General features: G+C 45.8%; 1 protein-coding gene across 8 annotated transcripts; it reads left to right on the forward strand.

Moving 5' to 3' along the window:
* The first annotated feature begins 9555 nt into the window (after positions 1-9555).
* On the forward strand, positions 9556-14128 carry LOC136514050 (uncharacterized). 8 transcript variants are annotated; one of them, XR_010773517.1, is made up of 6 exons: positions 9556-9846; positions 10106-10504; positions 12260-12677; positions 12896-13388; positions 13465-13530; positions 13772-14128. XR_010773517.1 is itself a non-coding variant. In XM_066508060.1 (5 exons), exons 1-4 carry the CDS (start codon positions 9654-9656, stop codon positions 13083-13085), a joined length of 1200 nt encoding a protein of 399 aa, XP_066364157.1. In that variant the 5' UTR covers positions 9556-9653; the 3' UTR covers position 13086; positions 13772-14128. The 8 variants fall into 8 exon arrangements, 3 of the variants coding, with proteins under 3 accessions (XP_066364157.1, XP_066364137.1, XP_066364129.1); XR_010773519.1 differs by having other exon boundaries at positions 13475-13530; XR_010773515.1 differs by having other exon boundaries at positions 12896-13530.
* The last annotated feature ends 4631 nt before the right edge of the window (positions 14129-18759 follow it).

Consider the following 18759-nt stretch of genomic DNA (forward strand, 5'->3'; position numbering starts at 1 on the left):
TTTGCTCATCTTCCCAAAATGCTTGATGAGCATGACAGCAATCATTGTCTTCCCAGCTCCCGTGTCAAGCATCGCAATTGTGTTCTGCCTCATAGCAATCTCATAGACATCAAGCTGGTACCTGATCAATTCGACATCACAAAGCACAACCATCATATGATACTCTGTACCCCTGATGTATAACAGCGAAATTCCTTGGACAAATGTACAGAACCTTCTGGGAGAGAAATACTGGCATTCCCTCTTCTGACTTTTATGCTTGTTTGTTTCATCTTCTGGAGGCGATGAGTTGGATGGCCTCTTTCAAAGTATTCATGTCTCCTGCTAATGCAACAATGATTTATCATTTTTTAAAAAAAACAATGATTTATCAAGTGAGATCAACAGAAATCCATCATCAGTAGTCCCAAAACCCAGATGCATAAGGTGATAAGGGTTAATAACCCACAAAGTAGACAGGGTAAATGAAGGACCGGAAATGGCGACAAGAGGGGGGGGGGGGGTTGAATGGGAGCCGTAAATTTCTTTCGAAACTTTTCGACCACTATCACAAACTCACCGCCAAACACGCAAACCAAACACCGTGATGTCCACGACCCAAATGATTGGGTGGATGCTACCTAGGAACACAACGGAACACCATAAAGCCAATGCAATAGACAAAAATCGAATCAGAGCTCAAACGGACAAACCGCGGAAGAAACAGCACGCTAGCAACTCACACCGGACCTGTCCGGGAACTGCACCGGACACGTCCGGTAAGCACAACCTCAAAAAACCTGCTGAACTAAGCACAGTCACCAAATACCGGACACGTCTGGTATGCTGAACAGCACAAACCGACTTTGGGAGAAAAATCGAAAACCCTTGCAAATGGTGTCCAAAAATTATGAAATTTTGACCACAACTTCTAGACATCTTGAGGCATGTCTCCACCAAATTTCAGCTCCAAACTCGAGAGTTTGAAATACCAAACATGTCTGGTTGTCAGACGCAGAACAGGAGGCCACAGCTGCACCACAGCCTGGCCCGGTGCCCACTCCACATCGACCACCTATGCACGAATGCCTCGGGCCGAACCGAGATGCTCACAGCGTCATCGACAGTCGGTGTAAGGCCCGGTGTGACGATGACGTCCATCGACCGGCGGTGAGAGCAGGCAGCTCGGGCTCCGGCCGGACCATCGAGGGAACCCGTGAGACGCACCTCAGGCATGGTCGCTGACCCAACGACCGGAGTCCCAGCCCAGATGGCCTAGGACCACGGGCCTTTGGCTGACGCATCGAGAGGGCGCCATTCCCACAGCGCTTCTGACCGTCTACCAACATCGCTAAATATACCGGGGAGACGAACCCCGGTATATGGCCCGAAGACTTCCGGCTCGCCTGCCAAGCCGGGGGAGTGGATGATGACCACTTCATCATTCAGTAGCTCCCCATCTACGTGGGGGAACATGTTCGAGCATGGCTCGAATTCCTCCCACATGACAGCATCCGCGACTGGGCAGACCTCAAGAGGGCCTTCGTCGGGAATTTCCAGGGGACATACGTCCGCCCTGGGAATTCCTGGGACCTCAAGAGCTGCTAGTAGGAGCCCAATGAGTCCCTACGGGATTACATCCCTAGGTTCTCAAAACGATGCAACTCCCTTCCCGATGTTGTCAATGCAGACATCATCAGCGCGTTCCTCTCCGGGACAACTTGTGAGTCTTTGATCCACAAGCTTGGTTGTCTGAAGCCCCGGACCACCCGGGACCTACTCGACGTCGCCACAAACCATGCCTCCGGTGAGGAGGCGGCTGGAGCGGTCTTCAATCTTGGATGGGACAAGGGCAAGGCCAAGCACTAGGACCTAGACAAGGGCTCCTCCACACAGAGGGGCAAAAAGACCAAGAAGGATCGGCGCCGACCGGCCAACTCTACATTGGTCACCGCAACTGATCGCGTGGGCAAGCAGCCCCAGCAGGGCTAGCTCGACCACTCTGATCGGGCGCCTACCGACTGAAGGACAACAACAACAACATTCTCACCAACACTTGGAACATCGAACAGTTACGTTGTTTCTTCCCCTAAAATTCGGTCTTACCGCTTTCCTTCATTCAAATGTTTTGCTCCTACAAGCACCCTAGCCCGAAAACTTTCGGCTCGGGTTGCTCGGGGGCTCCACGAGGGTGCGATACCACCTCTCCTTTTTTACTATCATATAGTAATATTTTTCACCCGAACGAAAGGGTAGTCCGTTCTTTTAATTACCCTACATAACTTATGCTTTAAACTTTCGACCGATCACACCCCGCCATGACCTACGGTTATGAGCAGCTGAGCCTCGTGGGCCATGCCCAGGTTCTTAAGGTTGCAGCCTATTGTTCAAATGGGCAGGTGCGAAAAAAGAAAGAATAAAAAACAAAGCTATGCTAGGGTAAAATTAAGGAACGGATGTGACAAGCTTCCCCTCACGAAGTGATTCCATCACAAAACGAAATTGTTGTATTCATGAATACACAAAAAACTGTTTACACAGGGGCTCCCCCATGAACTTATCCTTTACATCTACTAACTCTATTGTGTCCGACCGGCGACATCAGCTGACGGCTCGGTCGACAAGGATAGGGGCCGCTCGCTCGCCGATGGGACAACATTCGGCTCGGTCGGAGGCAGGATGATGCTCATTTCTAGCTCGGTCTCCACTCCATCTGTAGGCTGGATGACGTCTTCCTAGTGCGCATCTTCAGCCACGCTCGCACGATGAGCCTCCATCACTCATTGTGCGGAGACTTGCTCGGCCACCGTCTGTGCGTGTGGCACCAAGCTCTCCCCAAGTGCATGGATGGCTTCCGCGCTCCAGCCATCGGCGTACCCTCTATAGATGGTGGTGAAGTCTAGGTCCGGGTGGTGCATCGCCACCGAGGTCAGCACCCCCGACGTCCCGTAGAACATCCCGTCGGTGTTGAGTGCCCAAACCTCGTTTGGGACCTCCGCCAGCTGGACATCGGGCGTGCTGGTGCTCAGCGCCGACCTGAACACCTCCGAGACAAACGACCTAGGCGACGTTGCGGATCTGGTCGAGCCCCCCCTCAAGAGCATGTCGCTCTTCGAGGGACTTGGCCAGCGCCTCCGCACTCATACCAATCGCGCCTTGGCTGTCTCCAGTTCCCGCTCCAGCGATCCAATCCTTCTGCTTCGTCTCCAAAGTCACCAAAGACTCCTGGAGCGCCGCCTTGGTCTCCATTAGCCGGACCTCCGCCGCCTCGACCTCCGCCAGTCGGATCTTCACCGCGTCAAGTCCCCGCTCGGCGGTAGTCACCCATGCCACCATGAGCAGTTCCACCGCCCGCACTCCCATCACCTCGGGCGCCCGGTCCTAGGACTTGCGGCGGGCGAACTCCAGCTAGCACTCGAGCTCGTCGACCTGCCTCGACATCACAGCATCTCGCTCCATCCGAGCGTGTTCCTCCCAGAGGAAATGCGACTTGCGGATTGATGTCGCCTCTAACTCCTAAAAAACAAGGTGCAACTGCACGCAAGCGGCCCTCCGCCTTCTAAGGCGGGACTTGGAAGGGCCCAACAATGGGATCTCCATTGAAGGAGAGACCAAACGGGCTTCCCGAGTCAATCGGACGGCTCAGGTGAATGCCAAGATATAGGTAAAGGGCAGTGGGATGCCCCATGCGGGCTACGCCAACTCCGTCACGAACGACGGACCTGGATCCCAATCGAACATATTTGATAAAGAGCTCCTCAAAACCCGTCACTCGTGCCATCAAGGTAACGTTACCAAACCTTCTTACTTTATTTACTAGTTCGCACATTTATTCAAACAAATCATTCATTCATACATCCGAAGCATTACATAGGCATTTGCATATTTCATTCATTCATACATCCAAAGCATCGCTTATGCATTCACACATTCATTCATGTAAAAACATTCATTCATTCCATACATCCGAAGCATCGCATATGCAATTAATGCATCACAACGCCTCGTGTTGCATCACGAGACGGTAGTTACCTCATTCTATATGAGCAAACGACCGACCGGGGTTCGAAGGTCGGCCCACAAAGGGTTCGTGGCTGCCTCACGTCAAACAGAGCCAGGGGAGAAAACGTAGATGAGCCCCAGTGGCCCACGCCCAATCTACTCAGAAGCAGACATGGTCATCTCAACCTTCTCGTTCGATCCTAACCTCGAGCCACACCCACAGAATCTCCATCGAGGGGAGGCCAGTGGGCCACCTGAGTCGGTCTTCGGAATGACCCGGACATCTACCGGGACGCGGGTTAAGGAGCAGTGGAATGCCACATGAGGGCTATGCCGACCTCATCACGAACGACGGACCTAGATTCCACTCGAACGTACCTGTTAGCGAGCTCGCCGAGCGCATCACTCGAGCCATCGAGGCAAGCGACGTTAGCTCAGCCCCTCCGGTTACAAAAACCACGGACGGGGTAATGCACGGAACTAGACCCACCCCTACCAAGCCCAATGGGGCTCAGAGGGCTCAGGTCGCCTGACACCGACTCGGGAAATCAACCAACCGCGCAGGTCGTGGGCAGGACAAACTTGGGCGAACACCCCGAACGACAGCCTACGGCCCCAGGAAGGAGTACCAAGATACTCAGCCTCCAACCGACTCGCTAGTCGGACGTAGGCTCGGGGGTTACACCGATGGGTGCGCTCGCACACACCCACTGTCAAAACGAAAAATTCCCCCGCTGGCAAAACGAAAAACCCCCTAGACGATTCTACCCGAATCGCCTGGGGGCTCGGGGGCTACACCCGCGGGTGCGCTCGCGTGCACCCGCTGTCAGAACAAAAAAATCTCCCAGACGATTCTATCCGAATCACCCGGAGGCTCGGAGGATCCTGTCGGGTTCATAAACCCGGGGTCCCTGATGGAACTGCTTCCCAGCAAAAGCTTGGCCCAGTAGACGACGTTGTGAACGACGCGCAACTCCTGGGCCGGCCCAAAATTCCTAAACGACAGGCCAGAAGGGCGATCCAATCTCCGACCGAAAGGTCTAGCCAAGGAGGAACGACACTCGCTTCCGACTCCGGCCTGCCTCTCCGACTGGAAGGCCTGGCCAAGGAGGAACGACGCTCGCTTTCGACTCCGGCCCGCCTCTCCGACCGAAAGGCCTGGCTAAGGAGGAACGACGCTCGCTTCCGACTCTGGCCCGCCTCTCCGACCGGGAACCTCTCCGACCAGGAATACACCGAACCTCTGCCTACGGCTCTTCTTCGACCGACGCGGTTGGAGCCGACTGGGAAACAACCGAACGGGGACGCCCGCTCGGTAAGAACCCAAAGAGTCAGGCGGAGCAGATAAGGCAAGGCGCTCAGTCATCCGCAATACCAAGGATCGTACTCTGCACGCCTGTAGGATGGTACTGTCAGGCCATGCCAGAAGGGTGCTTCGCAAACCTTCCAGGCATATCTAGACTCGAACAGTGTTGTGGGCGTCGTCCTTCGTCCTACAGTGTTGTGGGCGCCGTCCTTCACCATACCAGGCAAACACGGCATCGCCTGCCACATGCGTCTGACATAAACAGTATTATAGGCGCCGATGACCATCTTGTACCCGACGACATGGGTAACAAGACTACAAAACACACACTCTCTCTCTTGTAAGGCCGTCCCCTTCGTCTATAAAAGGGGACACGCCCTCTCCCAAAAGGGGGATGGATTCACAGAGTCGAACAACCAACGCTTCCAACGAACAACATACAGATCATTCTGATTCTCTCTGCTCGGCTCTAGAACTCTAAAGCCGAATGGAACAACACTTAGCGCGCGTCGGAGCTCCCATCACTCTTGGCCTTTCGGTCCGGAGTCCAACCGGACCTCTGATACCCTTCATCTTACTCCCTCTCGTTTGTAACCCCACAGCAAACTTCGAGCACCTGGGCTCAGGAATAAAGTCACCGACCGACTCAAACTGGACGTAGGGCACGTTGCCTGAACCAGTATAAACCATGTGTCATTGAGTGCTCGGCCACATCAATCACAACGTACGGCAAAACGACAAATATTTACTAGTTAGTCACTTTTCGCACCGACAAGTTGTTTTAGGGATTTTAGGATCCAAAACATTCAAAAGTATAGATGGTTGTTGACACCTGGCAGGATGTATGTTTATCATGTTTGCTTCTGATGCATGGCTTGTCCCTTTAGCAGAGTTGGAACGTGATGCTCAGTGGCTACATTACATGTAGGCAATATGATTGAATTTTTTTAAAAAACAACAAAAGGATCAATAATAACTGAGGTTGAACCTCCTTTACGAATACCTGAGCAGGGAAGCCAAACTTGTCGGGCCACTTCATGTCCTCCCAAGTCCCAAGCTGTCGGGTTCATATTGGATCCTCCGAAGCTTGCATACTGCATGCTATAGATGATTTTTTTTTTCAATAAAAAATCAACCACATGAAACATGCTAAAATGACATGGAGATACATACGTGTACTCTGATTGATGGCATGACTAATAGATACAAAAGAATATCTTAGACCTCAAATATGCTGTGGATCAGCCGATCAGCTGGTGGGTGATCGAAAGAGGAAGAGGATCAGGCCTGGCCTGACGGCCCTCGCCGCGAGTCCCTGTACCTCAATGGCAGACCTGCAGGCAATCGATTGAAGGATTCAGTATGCCGATGGAACAACAAAATCAAAATGTGGAAATTGATTTTAGATTTGATTTGTTTATCCTATACTGGAATATATATATGTATAATCAATCCAATCAATCGATGGGAAATGAACACGATGTACCATACCGAAGAGAGCTGCCTCTTGAGTTTCTCCTCCATGTTGTCGTTGCTGCAAATGAAGATGTATCACACTTCGATGCTATATATGTTTCCATATGCTCAACAAAGCAGTATAAATACTCAGCCTGTTCGTTTGGCTTGTCGTAAACGATCATAAATTTCCAGCCGAAACAGTATTTTTCTCTCACACAAACCAGTCAACAGTATTTCTTCACGAACCAGCAACGATATGAACCAGCCAACCGAACAGGCTGACTATCATTGACGTCTCGGTTCCTTGGCAGTTCATGATGTGCATCAGTTGCCGAAGTTATTAGTTGTTGTCTCTTAATTTCCTGAATATTTAGTGGCAATGAAACTTATTTGCTAGGAACTCGTCATTGTCCGTTCATTTCCTAACAATATTTAGTAGCGCTTTGGCGCTTTGGTCCTGAGGGATGCTTCAACTGTTGCATGATGACTTGTTGTGGTGGGACTTCCAGATGACGTGGCTTCATGAAATCGCACGAAAATAGGCTAGTATGTTCCTTCTATTTAGGTACAGTAGATAGTAGATGAGGTTATAGAAATAAGCACAACTAGAATAAACTTCTGAGAAACGTGTTGTTTGATTTAATTTTGATTTATTTTGAGTTTTTGACCATAAATAAATAATCAGCTTATATAAGTTGTACCAAACACTTGTTTTTTTTTCTCTCCGACCACCGGCTGGGCCCAACTAGAAACCCTAAACATTTTCCTCTGAATTCATGCTAGCTCCAATCTGCGGGTCTCCGTTGTCCTCTCACTCCTCCCGGCCGCCGGTGCGATGAGGCGGCTGCTCGCCCACTCTGCGGGTCTCTGTCGTCGTCTCACTCCTCCCGACCCCCGACGCGATGAGGCCGCTGCTCGCCCACCTACAGTCCTACACCCCCATACTCAGAGCCTCCTCACTCCACTACCACGCAAACCCGCCATTGCCACCAAGCTCCCCTTCCTCCTTCCCTACCGCCTCCTTTTCGATGCCACCTCGCCTCCTGCCCCCTCGCTGCCGCCTCCTCCCCACCCGCTGCCAAAGTCATGAACAAAGGTACTCTCTTTGTCACATCCTCCCTCCTTGATCCAATTAGCGAAGGAACACCACATACTAAACTTCATAGGGCATTCATTTCCATTTCAATATTTCATCCGGACTCGGACATAGCCTCTTTGCTGTAGATCTCAAAGTGTCCACGCCACCCCTCACACATCACCTGCTCGACAGAGTCAGAATGAGCCACTCACAGGAAGTCTCTTTTCGCGATTATTTCATACTTCTTGGTTGCGTAATGAAACTCTATAGGCACTGCAGGATGCACGTCAACTGTTCGACTAAATGATATGTCGACAAACTGTGCTCCACATTAATGCATAATGCCTTACTTGCAATGCTATCACATAGAAACCTAAAAAGTGTCATGCATAAGAATCCTATTGGTCTATCCTTATCAAGGTTACAAAAGACGTTAAGCGCTAAGCGATCAATGACCTACGGCCTAGAGTTTAAGCGTGCTTAAGAATTCCTAAGCCCTTAAGCATTTTGTGATGCAACAGAGATTCAGAATTTTGGTCTTAGACTGAACAAATTAGAAATAAGAGTGGAAAGCAATTAAGAAAGAGCAAATGAATCAATGGCTAGGTCCCTCTCCACCTCCCCCTCTCGCCCTTTTGTAGGGGAGGTGGGAGGGTAAATTTTCACAATTTCCCCCTAATGGAGCTTGTATTTATAAAAAAAACATCTAGGGGAAACAAATGGACCCTAATCATTATCTCACAGGTCTCTTGGCTATGTAATTGTGTCGTGAAGACACTAATGGGGTCCCTAACATCACAGAACTCAAAGCATCCAAGATACATTGAACTAGATGATTTTCCTCCGCGTTGCTACATGAATTTAAAGGATGATGATATCACTTTGGTTCCAGATGATCCTTCCACGATTGTCCAGCCCATCCATCCATTTTTCTAGCTTCACGTGTGGTGTAGAAAGGGGCTTCTTCAATGTCACGAATTTAGGTGTAGTGGTCTGATCATTCACCAACCTTGACGGCGTGGGAGGAAGCTCATGATCTCCGGCGGCGATTTCCATCCACTGTTGCTTGGGGACAAGCAGCTTTTCGAGGGAGGGGCAAAGCCAAGGCCACGAAGGAGAGGGCAAGAAGGACGAGGAGTACTATTGCGCGTTTGGCAACAGAGCAAACAACGTCGGTCAAGGTAGGGTAATGGTGATAGCTAATCCGTAGTGGTGTGAGTTGACGGTGAGTTAACGAGCATTATATATGGTAGGAATCGGGGTGGTATATAATGCCTGAGGCCGTTGTGTCTTCTAATGAAGAACTGAAACTCTAAAACCTCAAAGAAATCTATCTCTGTCCTTCGTCCCATTCCTGCTTCTCTCCCTAGATCTCCAATTCTCAAGCTCTCTGTCTGATTCGTTGCAGAACCGTGACAGGAGGCTAGGAAGCCCAATGGACGTTAGTCTAGGTTAAAATCAAATGTCTTCTAGTGGAGCAAGGAATTTTAATTACAAGTACATGGAGATCAATAGAGGATAATGGAGATTGATGTGGCTTCACGAAATTGCAGCTAAATATGTTATTGTAGATATATAAATATATAGATTATGTGCTAATTTGTCAAAATATGTAAGAAAGAAAAAAGAAATGAAAAAGAAAAGAGAAAAGAGAAAAGAGATGGTATGGGCTTTTATTTAGTGGCCCATCTAAAAAAGCCCACGCACCGCCGCATAGTCATTATCATTACCCTAGCACTAAGGCACACAGCCTGATAGCCGCCGCCGTTTCTTATCTTCCTCGCAGCGCCGGCGCTCCATCTTCTGCTCCCTCCCCCACTCGCGCTCGGCATGAAGGCGACGCTCCATCTTCTGCTCCGTCCCCCACTCGCGCTCGGCATGAAGGCGACGGAGGCGGCGCTCAGGCTCGGGCTCTCAGCGACGGCGGGGCAGTCCCAGGCTCGTCGGCGGCTCCTCCTCCCGCCTCTCGCCAGTCGCCTCACGCCCTCGCGTCCGTCCTCCGCACACCGGCCGGCGACCCTGCGTACGCACCTCCCTCTCCCCTCCCGCCTCCGCTGGGCCGTCGACGGCGCACGGCCCCTGCTGCTGCGCCGCGCGCCGCGCGCGGCCGGCGGGCAGCGCGAGCCAGCAGCCGCTGCTCCACCAAAGGTGGTCGCGCCGCTTTGGGAGCGCTTATGCCCCATAGCGAAGCGCTACCCGTCCGCTTAGCGCTTCAGCGCGCTGAAGCGTGCGCTTAGTGCCGCTTTTTGGAACCCTGGTCCTTATGATGTCTCTGATTGTAGAGTTGAAGAAGAGGTTGGAGACTTACTATGGGGTGGATGAAGAGACAGAGTTACCATCCGTCGCTGAGGCTGTCCTTGAGCGGAATCTTGCGGGTGCCCATAGTGAGACTGATGATGACCTTATTGAGGAGCTGCGTAGTAAGCCACTCCCTGAAGTCCGTGACCGAGACTTTGAGTCTGATTTTGAGGAGATGCATGATACCGACGAGGAGCTGAATGACCTCTACAGTGCGAGGGAGTATGTTGAGAAGAAGATCAAGAACAATGGGTTGTTTAACATGGATGACACCAAGTGGGATGCCTGGATGAAGGAGGCCACAGACAAGGGCTGCTTTACTAACATGAAGGTGTGCGAGGGAATCCTCGAGGACATGCTCTACTGGGACAAGTTACTGCCTGGTATGTTCAGTTGAAGCTTTCTCTATCTTGCTCCCATTATTATGAATATTATGAACCTTTTGGAAATGAAATCTCTAATTATAATGAGAAGTTAATGACTAGGATGTTGGAGATAAAGGATGTAATGGATTTGACATTTTACGGTCATCATTGGATTGCTTTGGCCAAGTAGTTTTGTGATTAAAATGAATCTCTTTTCTTATTCTATGCTTCAAATTCTTATCAGTTTGCATTTCCTTCGATTATATAGGCAATTGTCAGTTGGCCAAGGAGTGCATCTATGAATTATATAGACACCTGTCATCTTTATACCATACTGAATGCTTCATAGCTTCTTATTTAAGGAATTATGCTGGGCTGGTTATTGAGTGATGATCATCTAGTTGTCGCTTTTGTTATATATAAGTGGGCAACTGGTTATATTGGCAAGAGTGTAATTACCAGAGTGTTGGCTTTACTTTGTGAAATTCTTGCAAAATTGATTCATATAAGGGCCTGTTTGGATTTCCTCCTCTAAACTTTAGAGCTAAAGCTCCAAACAAGTGGTCTAAAGTTAGCTCTAAACTTTGGCCACCTCACATTAGAGTTTGAGAGCTCAAAAGTGAGCTAAAGTGCTCTAAAGCTTTTAGAGCTCTAAAGTTTAGAGGAGGGGATCCAAACAAGCCCTAAGTAATATAAGGGTATCGTAGTGTACATACAGAAAATGGTGATATGTTTTTTAAGAGTTTCTGTTGTGTTAGAAATGTTGTCAACAAGCTATAGAAACATACGTACAAAGGATTTTCGTTGTTATCTCATTTGCTCTTCTGACTGATAAGTTGAACTTAGCATATGATGGCCTTTATATATTGAACTTTGCATCAGTAACCAAATAAGACTTTATTATTCTGGCAGCAAACAAAAAGATTCCAGAGACAATTGTGGTGTAACTTCAAAGAGGGTAGTGTTGCCATGTTCTTCTCTGTCCATTTGGTGATACACACAAATGAGTTAGCTTGGCATATCTTTAGCTTCTTCAATTTCAGCTAAATTGGCATGCATGCTCCTTTTATTAGTAGTATGTGTCAGTAGTGGGTTGATGTGATGTTGGGTCCCCAACCAAGTCAGCATCTGAAGCAGTTCCATCCTGCCTTTCAGTTGTTTTCAGATGGTACAATGTGCCACCCTCTGCACATAGATCACAGGCACCTGCCTGTTCTCCCTTGTATGGTAGATCCAAGATGCATCAAGGGGGTAATCATGTCATCAACAATTGTATATCAGGGGATCATAGTAATTGTAGTTTAAAAGTTCATACTGATCATTGAAAAATATAGCTCTATACATAGAGCATTTGAATTTTTAGCTAGGTGTAGACCAAAGAATAAAACCTGTCACGATGGGGTAGTACGTTGGACTTGCTATTATAGAAGTCGCCGGTCGTCAGTGGTCCAGATCGTACTTGTGATAACAAGCATATCTTGTCAATAGAATAGGCATTTCTGCTTGTAAGGCATCTTTTTGTCACCATGCTATCTGATTTATTTCCAGTAGGGATGCTATGATACCATGCAAACAGTCTAGTCTTTGTGTGCATGTTGAGTATTCAGGCGTGAATTTCTAGTTTTGTTTTTATTTTGTTCATGCCTGAAATATAGATATGTAATTACTTGTAATCGTTTTGAGTATAATAGCTATGGGTGTGTTTTCTCATTTTCCTGTACAGCAGTATTGTGATTCTATTTCTTTTTTGAAACATTCGCATGTTACATCCAGATGAGATCAAGCAAAAGGTGGAGGCCAAATTTAATGAGTTGGGAGGCATGTGTGAGAGGGGAGAGATGGAACCTGAGCAGGCATATGAGTTGTTCAAAGAATTTGAGGACAAGATGGTTGTCGAGTGCACTGAACTAATTGAAGCAGAGATGCCAACTGACGCTGATGAACTGACTGAATCAGGAAGCAAGAAAGTTGAGTTAGATGATCTACATGGTGAGGGACCTGTTCTAAGGTGGGGATCACGGATTGTGTTTGCTCCTAGTGGCGATGCATATCATCCCAAAAACAGAAAAGTCAAACTCAGTGTAACTGTGAAGGAACTGGGACTTTCACAACATGCTTTCCGTCGGTTGCGTGAGGTTGTTGGAAAGAGGTATAATTCTGGGAAAGATGAGCTCACAATAATCAGTGAAAGGTATGATGAATTCTCTCTTTGCACACTAAACCTAAGATTATGAAATTGTGTACGACATCCATCACTAAAATAGTCCATAAAACGTGCTATTGTCAGAATTGGGTCTTTTTGTGCATTTCCAAAACTGTGCTATATTATTTGTGGCTCTGCTTCATACTAATAGTAATCATGATCTCCAGGATGATAGCCTTATCATTGCAATTTGATTGCTTTGGCAGGTTTGAACATCGGGAAGAGAACAGAAAAGACTGCTTGAGGACACTGTATACTCTAATAAAAGATGCAATAAAAGCTGACAAACTTGTTGAGGATGCCAGAAATGCTTATGTTAAAGGAAGACTTAAGGCTAATCCTCAATTTATGGAACGATTGAAGAGGAAGACAGAGAAATTGATTGCAGCTGCATAAGGTGTGTTACGGAGCTCCTTGTTGTAACAGTTCCTCTCTTTCCTTCATCAACATGGTGACTATTCTGTATTCTCATTTTTATTGTTTTCTAACACAGGGAGAATAATATGTTGTATGCTCTTAGCTTTGCTTTCTTTAATTGCTTGGACTCTTTTGTAGGGGTATTCTTAGTCATAACTATATGTTGATCATCTCGAATAACAATGTCAACAGACGTCTCCATGCCTTTTTGGAAACCTTTTGCTGTTTCCTACATTGAAGATGCTTAATTTCCTCAGTTTGCTGAGAATACCAACTACCGAGGTATTTTGGTATTAATATGCCGCTGTTACTCACATGGTACCTTTTGTGTATTATTCAAATTCTCATGAAGTCACAGATTCATGTAGGCAGGACTGGAATCTAATTTTAACCTTCTGATCTGTACCATCGATTCATTTAAAGGGTAATTGCTACCTTGTTTAGACCTCAGTTTCTACATTCTATGTGCTAATTGTCATGTCAAGTTAGCTACTTATGATGTGCCCTGTAGTGTTAGCACGGGTACGGAAATTCAGTTTCTACATTCTATGTGCTAATTGTCATGTCAAGTTAGCTACTTACGATGTGCCCTGTAGTGTTAGCACGGCTACGGAAATTCAGTTTCTACATTCGATGTGCTAATTGTTCTAACTCATATTGAGCAGGGGCATGAATCCTGGCTATATACGGGTCACGAATCCGGGTCATATGGAATACGGAGGGTGTGAGGGAAGTTTGGGAAGTAAAAAATGGATTAGAAGAAACGCTTTATTCTTTAATATTAGGTAGAGAAGTGCTTTACACATTTGTACGTGTTACGAAACGGTGTCTCTCAACAGACACCCCTTCGGTGATCTCATCAACGACGCCATGAACAGACACCCATTCACGAAGTGATCTCATCCATCAATTACAAGATTAGTGGATAGGATTAGACAGTTAGTTTTACTCCAAAGGGCATGTCCTTTGGAGAACAGTCGTGTCCCTTCGTGACATCCCTTCACTTGTATAAATATATTTCAGAGATCAATGAAAGAAACAGTTCTCTCAATTCTTGTTCATTTACATTCACGCTTTAACACGTTATCAGCACGATTGCTTTCCACTGGCTTTGGTCGGCAAGCCAGATGAAGATGCTAGCGACGCAGAGTTCTTCCATGGACCGTCTGTACGTCACTGCAAGATCGCCGGCATCGAATCCTCCAAGTTCTTCCCTGGAGGAAAGGAGAACATGCAAGAACTGGAGACCGCCAGTCTCAGTCATGAACAAGAACAGGCGATGGTGTTTTTCACACCGATGAAAGAAGAAGAAAAGATGTCCATGATGGGATCTTCGGTGAAGAACGAAGAAAGATACATCTGGACACAGAGGCTATAAGGCCGGATCAGGTCTTTCTTCAATTCGTCATCCTCTTACCTTGTTTTGCAGTTAAAGACTTTGTTTTTCCTTAATCCCCGGCCACCGCGTCCTCCTCCTCCGATGAGGCTTTGCCTGCTGTGCCGGGCTGCTGGCATGTGGAAGGTGTTGGCGAGGACGACGCACGGCTGGCGGCTGCTGTGGTTCATTCCAATCGACGGACGACGGCCTTCCCATCGGTGGAGTGCCCGTGCGGCTGAATGCTAGACTGGCAGCGCCCGTGGTTGGCAATTTCATGACCAGCGGCTTCCTTGGCATGGCCCCGTGCGGCCTCCGCGCGCACCGTGGCCCCGCGCCGCTGCCGGTGCCCCCTGCATCCGCCCGGAGACGGCCTCCCGCACCGGCCCGCGACCAGTGGAAGCGGCCGGCTGCTCCCCATGGTGCCGACCGTACGGCCCTCGTGCCTGCACTCGGTGGCCCCGCAGCCAGTGCGCCCGCGGCAGCGGCCCCGGTCCTGTCCCGTGCGTCGAGCCTCGCTGCGGCCCCCGCGGCGCCCGGCGGTGGCTGGCTAAGAGGCCAGCCCGGCGGCGGCCGGTCCCCATGGAGGCGGCCGAAAGGACCCTGTCCGAGAGGACCGGCTACGGAAGAAACCGTCCATGCCTTCACGTGGAAGGGATAAGGTTATGCGATTTTTTGCAGAAAAATCCCCCTTATTACTAGTGAATTACATAATGATTTTCATGAATTATTATTGTAATCTAGATTCATGATTAAGCCCTCAGGTTTTAACATGTCTGTAGCATACTATATTTACCTCATGTAAATATTAATTTTAGACCCTAGGTTTAAAATGCATTATGATGCATAATATTTACCTCCTGTAAATAAGTATTTTTGAGACCCATGTGTCATCAAGAATTGCATCATGACATGTACTGTTACAGATGAATTTACCACTATAAATTCGCTTTCCAGATCTTATGTTTTCTGAAATTTTTTTTAGTACTGTTCAAAGCGTTTGTCCAAATTAGCAAACCCAATAAACATGTGCTATTAACATTGCATGTTCAAAGTGTTTGTCCAAATTGGCAAACCCAATAAACATGTAATATTATTATCACGACTTTTGTATTGCAATTACTTTGTTATTTGCAATTTTTATTTCATGATAAGCCCTTTTATGCTTTATTATTTAAAGCTCATAGTGCTTACATTTTTAATGCAAAATCCATTAAGTGTATTACCTCATTATTCGTATATAACACAAATGTTCCACATTGTATATTGGCCATACACAAGGTAGCACCATAGTTGCTACTGTGGGATCTACACTAAATTCTTAGTGACTATCCTCAATGTGCGTACCTAATATCACAAATTGGAACATACGGTCTATATTTTTTCATAAGATGATTACCATTAATCAGCATTCCTATTGGTCATACACAAGGTAGCACCATAGTTGCTACTGTAGGATCTACACTAAGTCCACGACTTAGTGACTATCCTCAACGTGCGTACCCAATTCGTTTACGGATTAACTAAGGTCTACATCAATCTTTTGATGATTACCTTAAAATGTGTTTATACAAATTGCATATACCACTTGGCATCTACTGTTCAACAGAATATGTCCATATTATTAGAGGTCTACATCTTTATGATGACTACAACTAATGTGTTAGCATAAATGAGGTTTACACTATTAGTGAGATATATCTTGTCTCCTATTTATTTTGCATTAATTAATACAACATCACCATAGCAATTTTAAATTTACCCTTAGCGTAAATTCAACAAATCTATGGTTTAAACCTTGTTAGAATAATAGCCAGCAAAGAGTTTGATCTCTTACTCTTGATGGTCACCATTATCTAACATGGTCAATGGACGTAATGTTAAACTTGATGTTCTATGGATTCATGGTAATATTTGATGCTCTTCATAAGAGAGCATCACCACTTATGATCAATTTAAATACGGAGTTTTATTTAAATAAAGCACCATATACATCCAGGTCACATGTATGTGTATCTCAATGGGTGCAAAATCGAAGCACTATATGGCTAGCTTTCAATGAGTGATACGAACAACATAAGGCAGTCATTCTGCCCAATGCCAACTATGATTGGCCACAACTATATCTCTAGGATCTTAAGTCCACTTGAGAATATAATTATGTTGTTCCAAAATATCCCCCAACATTGCGTTTTCGCGAAAGCACACAACTTACCAAATGTATTCTAGATTAATTCCTACATTACTTTAGATTTAAGTGTATGATAAACTCTTATCGAGGAATCATCATTAGCATTATAGTGATGCTCTATCATCTGAAGTACATTGAATTTCCAGAATCATTACAAGTTCGATGCCATGTAGTAATGCCATCCATAGAACTTTAATGGTAAGATTTAACGCAAAAAGAAGTAGCAGCCCTGTGCATTCCTTAGGGTCAAGGCACTTCCCAAATATGACAGAACCATATTCTGTCCCAATTGTGTAGGTTACAGCCACACAACTTGGAAATGTCATGCCTTGAAACATTTAATTGATCGGTATTACAAATCCATTAGACATAAATATCCAGCTCAACAATAAAGATATGAAGCACGCTTCTATCTTCAACCTGACACCACCAGGAAGGCCATTTGTTCACAACAAGTTTCATGAAGAAACCAAGTAGCAACCAAATACTTAATTAATAAGTGGGTCTTATGAGCATGGAGAGCACGATCATCGAATTTACTTCGCTTGATCCATTTTTGGAGACCAAATTTGTCTTCCATTTACAAAGATACCTAGTATCTACGTCCTATTTTGGTGTTGTAATATAAAATGTTGTCATCAATTTCAATTGAATATCACAATAATGTGCCATCACATTTGATATTCCATTAATTAACTTGTATGTTATCTATATATCTGCAAAGAATGTCATTATATTCTTCATGCTATATATAGACCTATACGGGAGTAAATCCAAATGCAAAGAGGAATTTTGCCTAGTGGATAGTTGCACCACAAACTCTATATATAGGGAAGCAAAATATTCCTAAACTCTTACATAGAGACAAGAAAATATTTTGTTAATCGCTTGACGTGATGTCATGATAGTGGGCTTTGGTCGTGCTACTATCATACTCCCTATTGGTACTCAAATAATAATCATGAATCCATTCTTGTATTCTGATTCCATAATGTACCTAATTAAAATTATAGAGATATCCGTCAATGTGGTTTTCATATGGAAACCCCAAGATGACAACTAAGAGGAGTATTTTTCTCTTAACAACGGATATGGCAATACTTAAACAAGACATCCTCAGTTGGATTTGACTACACATACATAACATATATCCAATGTTGCGTACAAATAATTCTCTCTCTTGATGTCAATAAGACTTGGCACATTTGCCTTGGTTATTCAACTATAGAGATAACTTGAGAATTATTGTCAATTCTATTGGTCATAGCATCAATATGAGCCACTATATTTCTTGAAGAAATTCAAGAGCATACATGTGACTCTATTTACCATTTTATGGACCATAAAGATACTATGTAATGCACATTTATGCATCCATAATATAGTCCTAGGTGTGTCTCTTAGTCATGAGAACCATCACTATACTAAACTCATTGCTCGAAATCTTCAATTTAGAGCAAATTATCCTGGACGCGGGATCAAATCCATTTTATATGGAACAGTTTGGTTTTTGGGTACTATATATCAAGTACCTTATGTCCATACCAATAATGGTTTTATTGAGTCTCTTATTGAGAATCAAATTGCATGACATATTAAAATAGAATTGTAATTTACCAGAACTAAGTTGTTTTCATGCGGCCTTACACACCGCATCGTTAATTCAAATTCATCAAGCTGCACTTATACAACTCCCTCCGTTGCAGTATGTACGTGAAACTTTAGCCATAGCCAAACATTTCCCATCTGCGCATCGAGTATGTTTTCACATACCTATATCACCACCCCAACATACCAATGGGCATTATGGATCCCAAGAGGTAACTCTACAAGGGATTTATAAATTGCTCGTATGTTGATCACATTTGAGGATAATTCCAGGCATTAGGGGGAGATTTATACCACATTAAGAATGCCAGGAATCAAAAGAGCAATCCTCACATTCACGTACCAAAAATTCTAAACCTAATTGTTTAGAATGTCTTATATTTGCATCATATTGCAAAGAATCTGCCAGAAACATTTACTGATAATAAGGGTGTCACAAAATCCTCTTATCCTACTTATAATGCGCCCGAAAGAATGGA

The sequence above is a fragment of the Miscanthus floridulus genome, chromosome 2 (genome assembly GCF_019320115.1).
Source record: "Miscanthus floridulus cultivar M001 chromosome 2, ASM1932011v1, whole genome shotgun sequence".
Taxonomy (NCBI): domain Eukaryota; kingdom Viridiplantae; phylum Streptophyta; class Magnoliopsida; order Poales; family Poaceae; genus Miscanthus; species Miscanthus floridulus.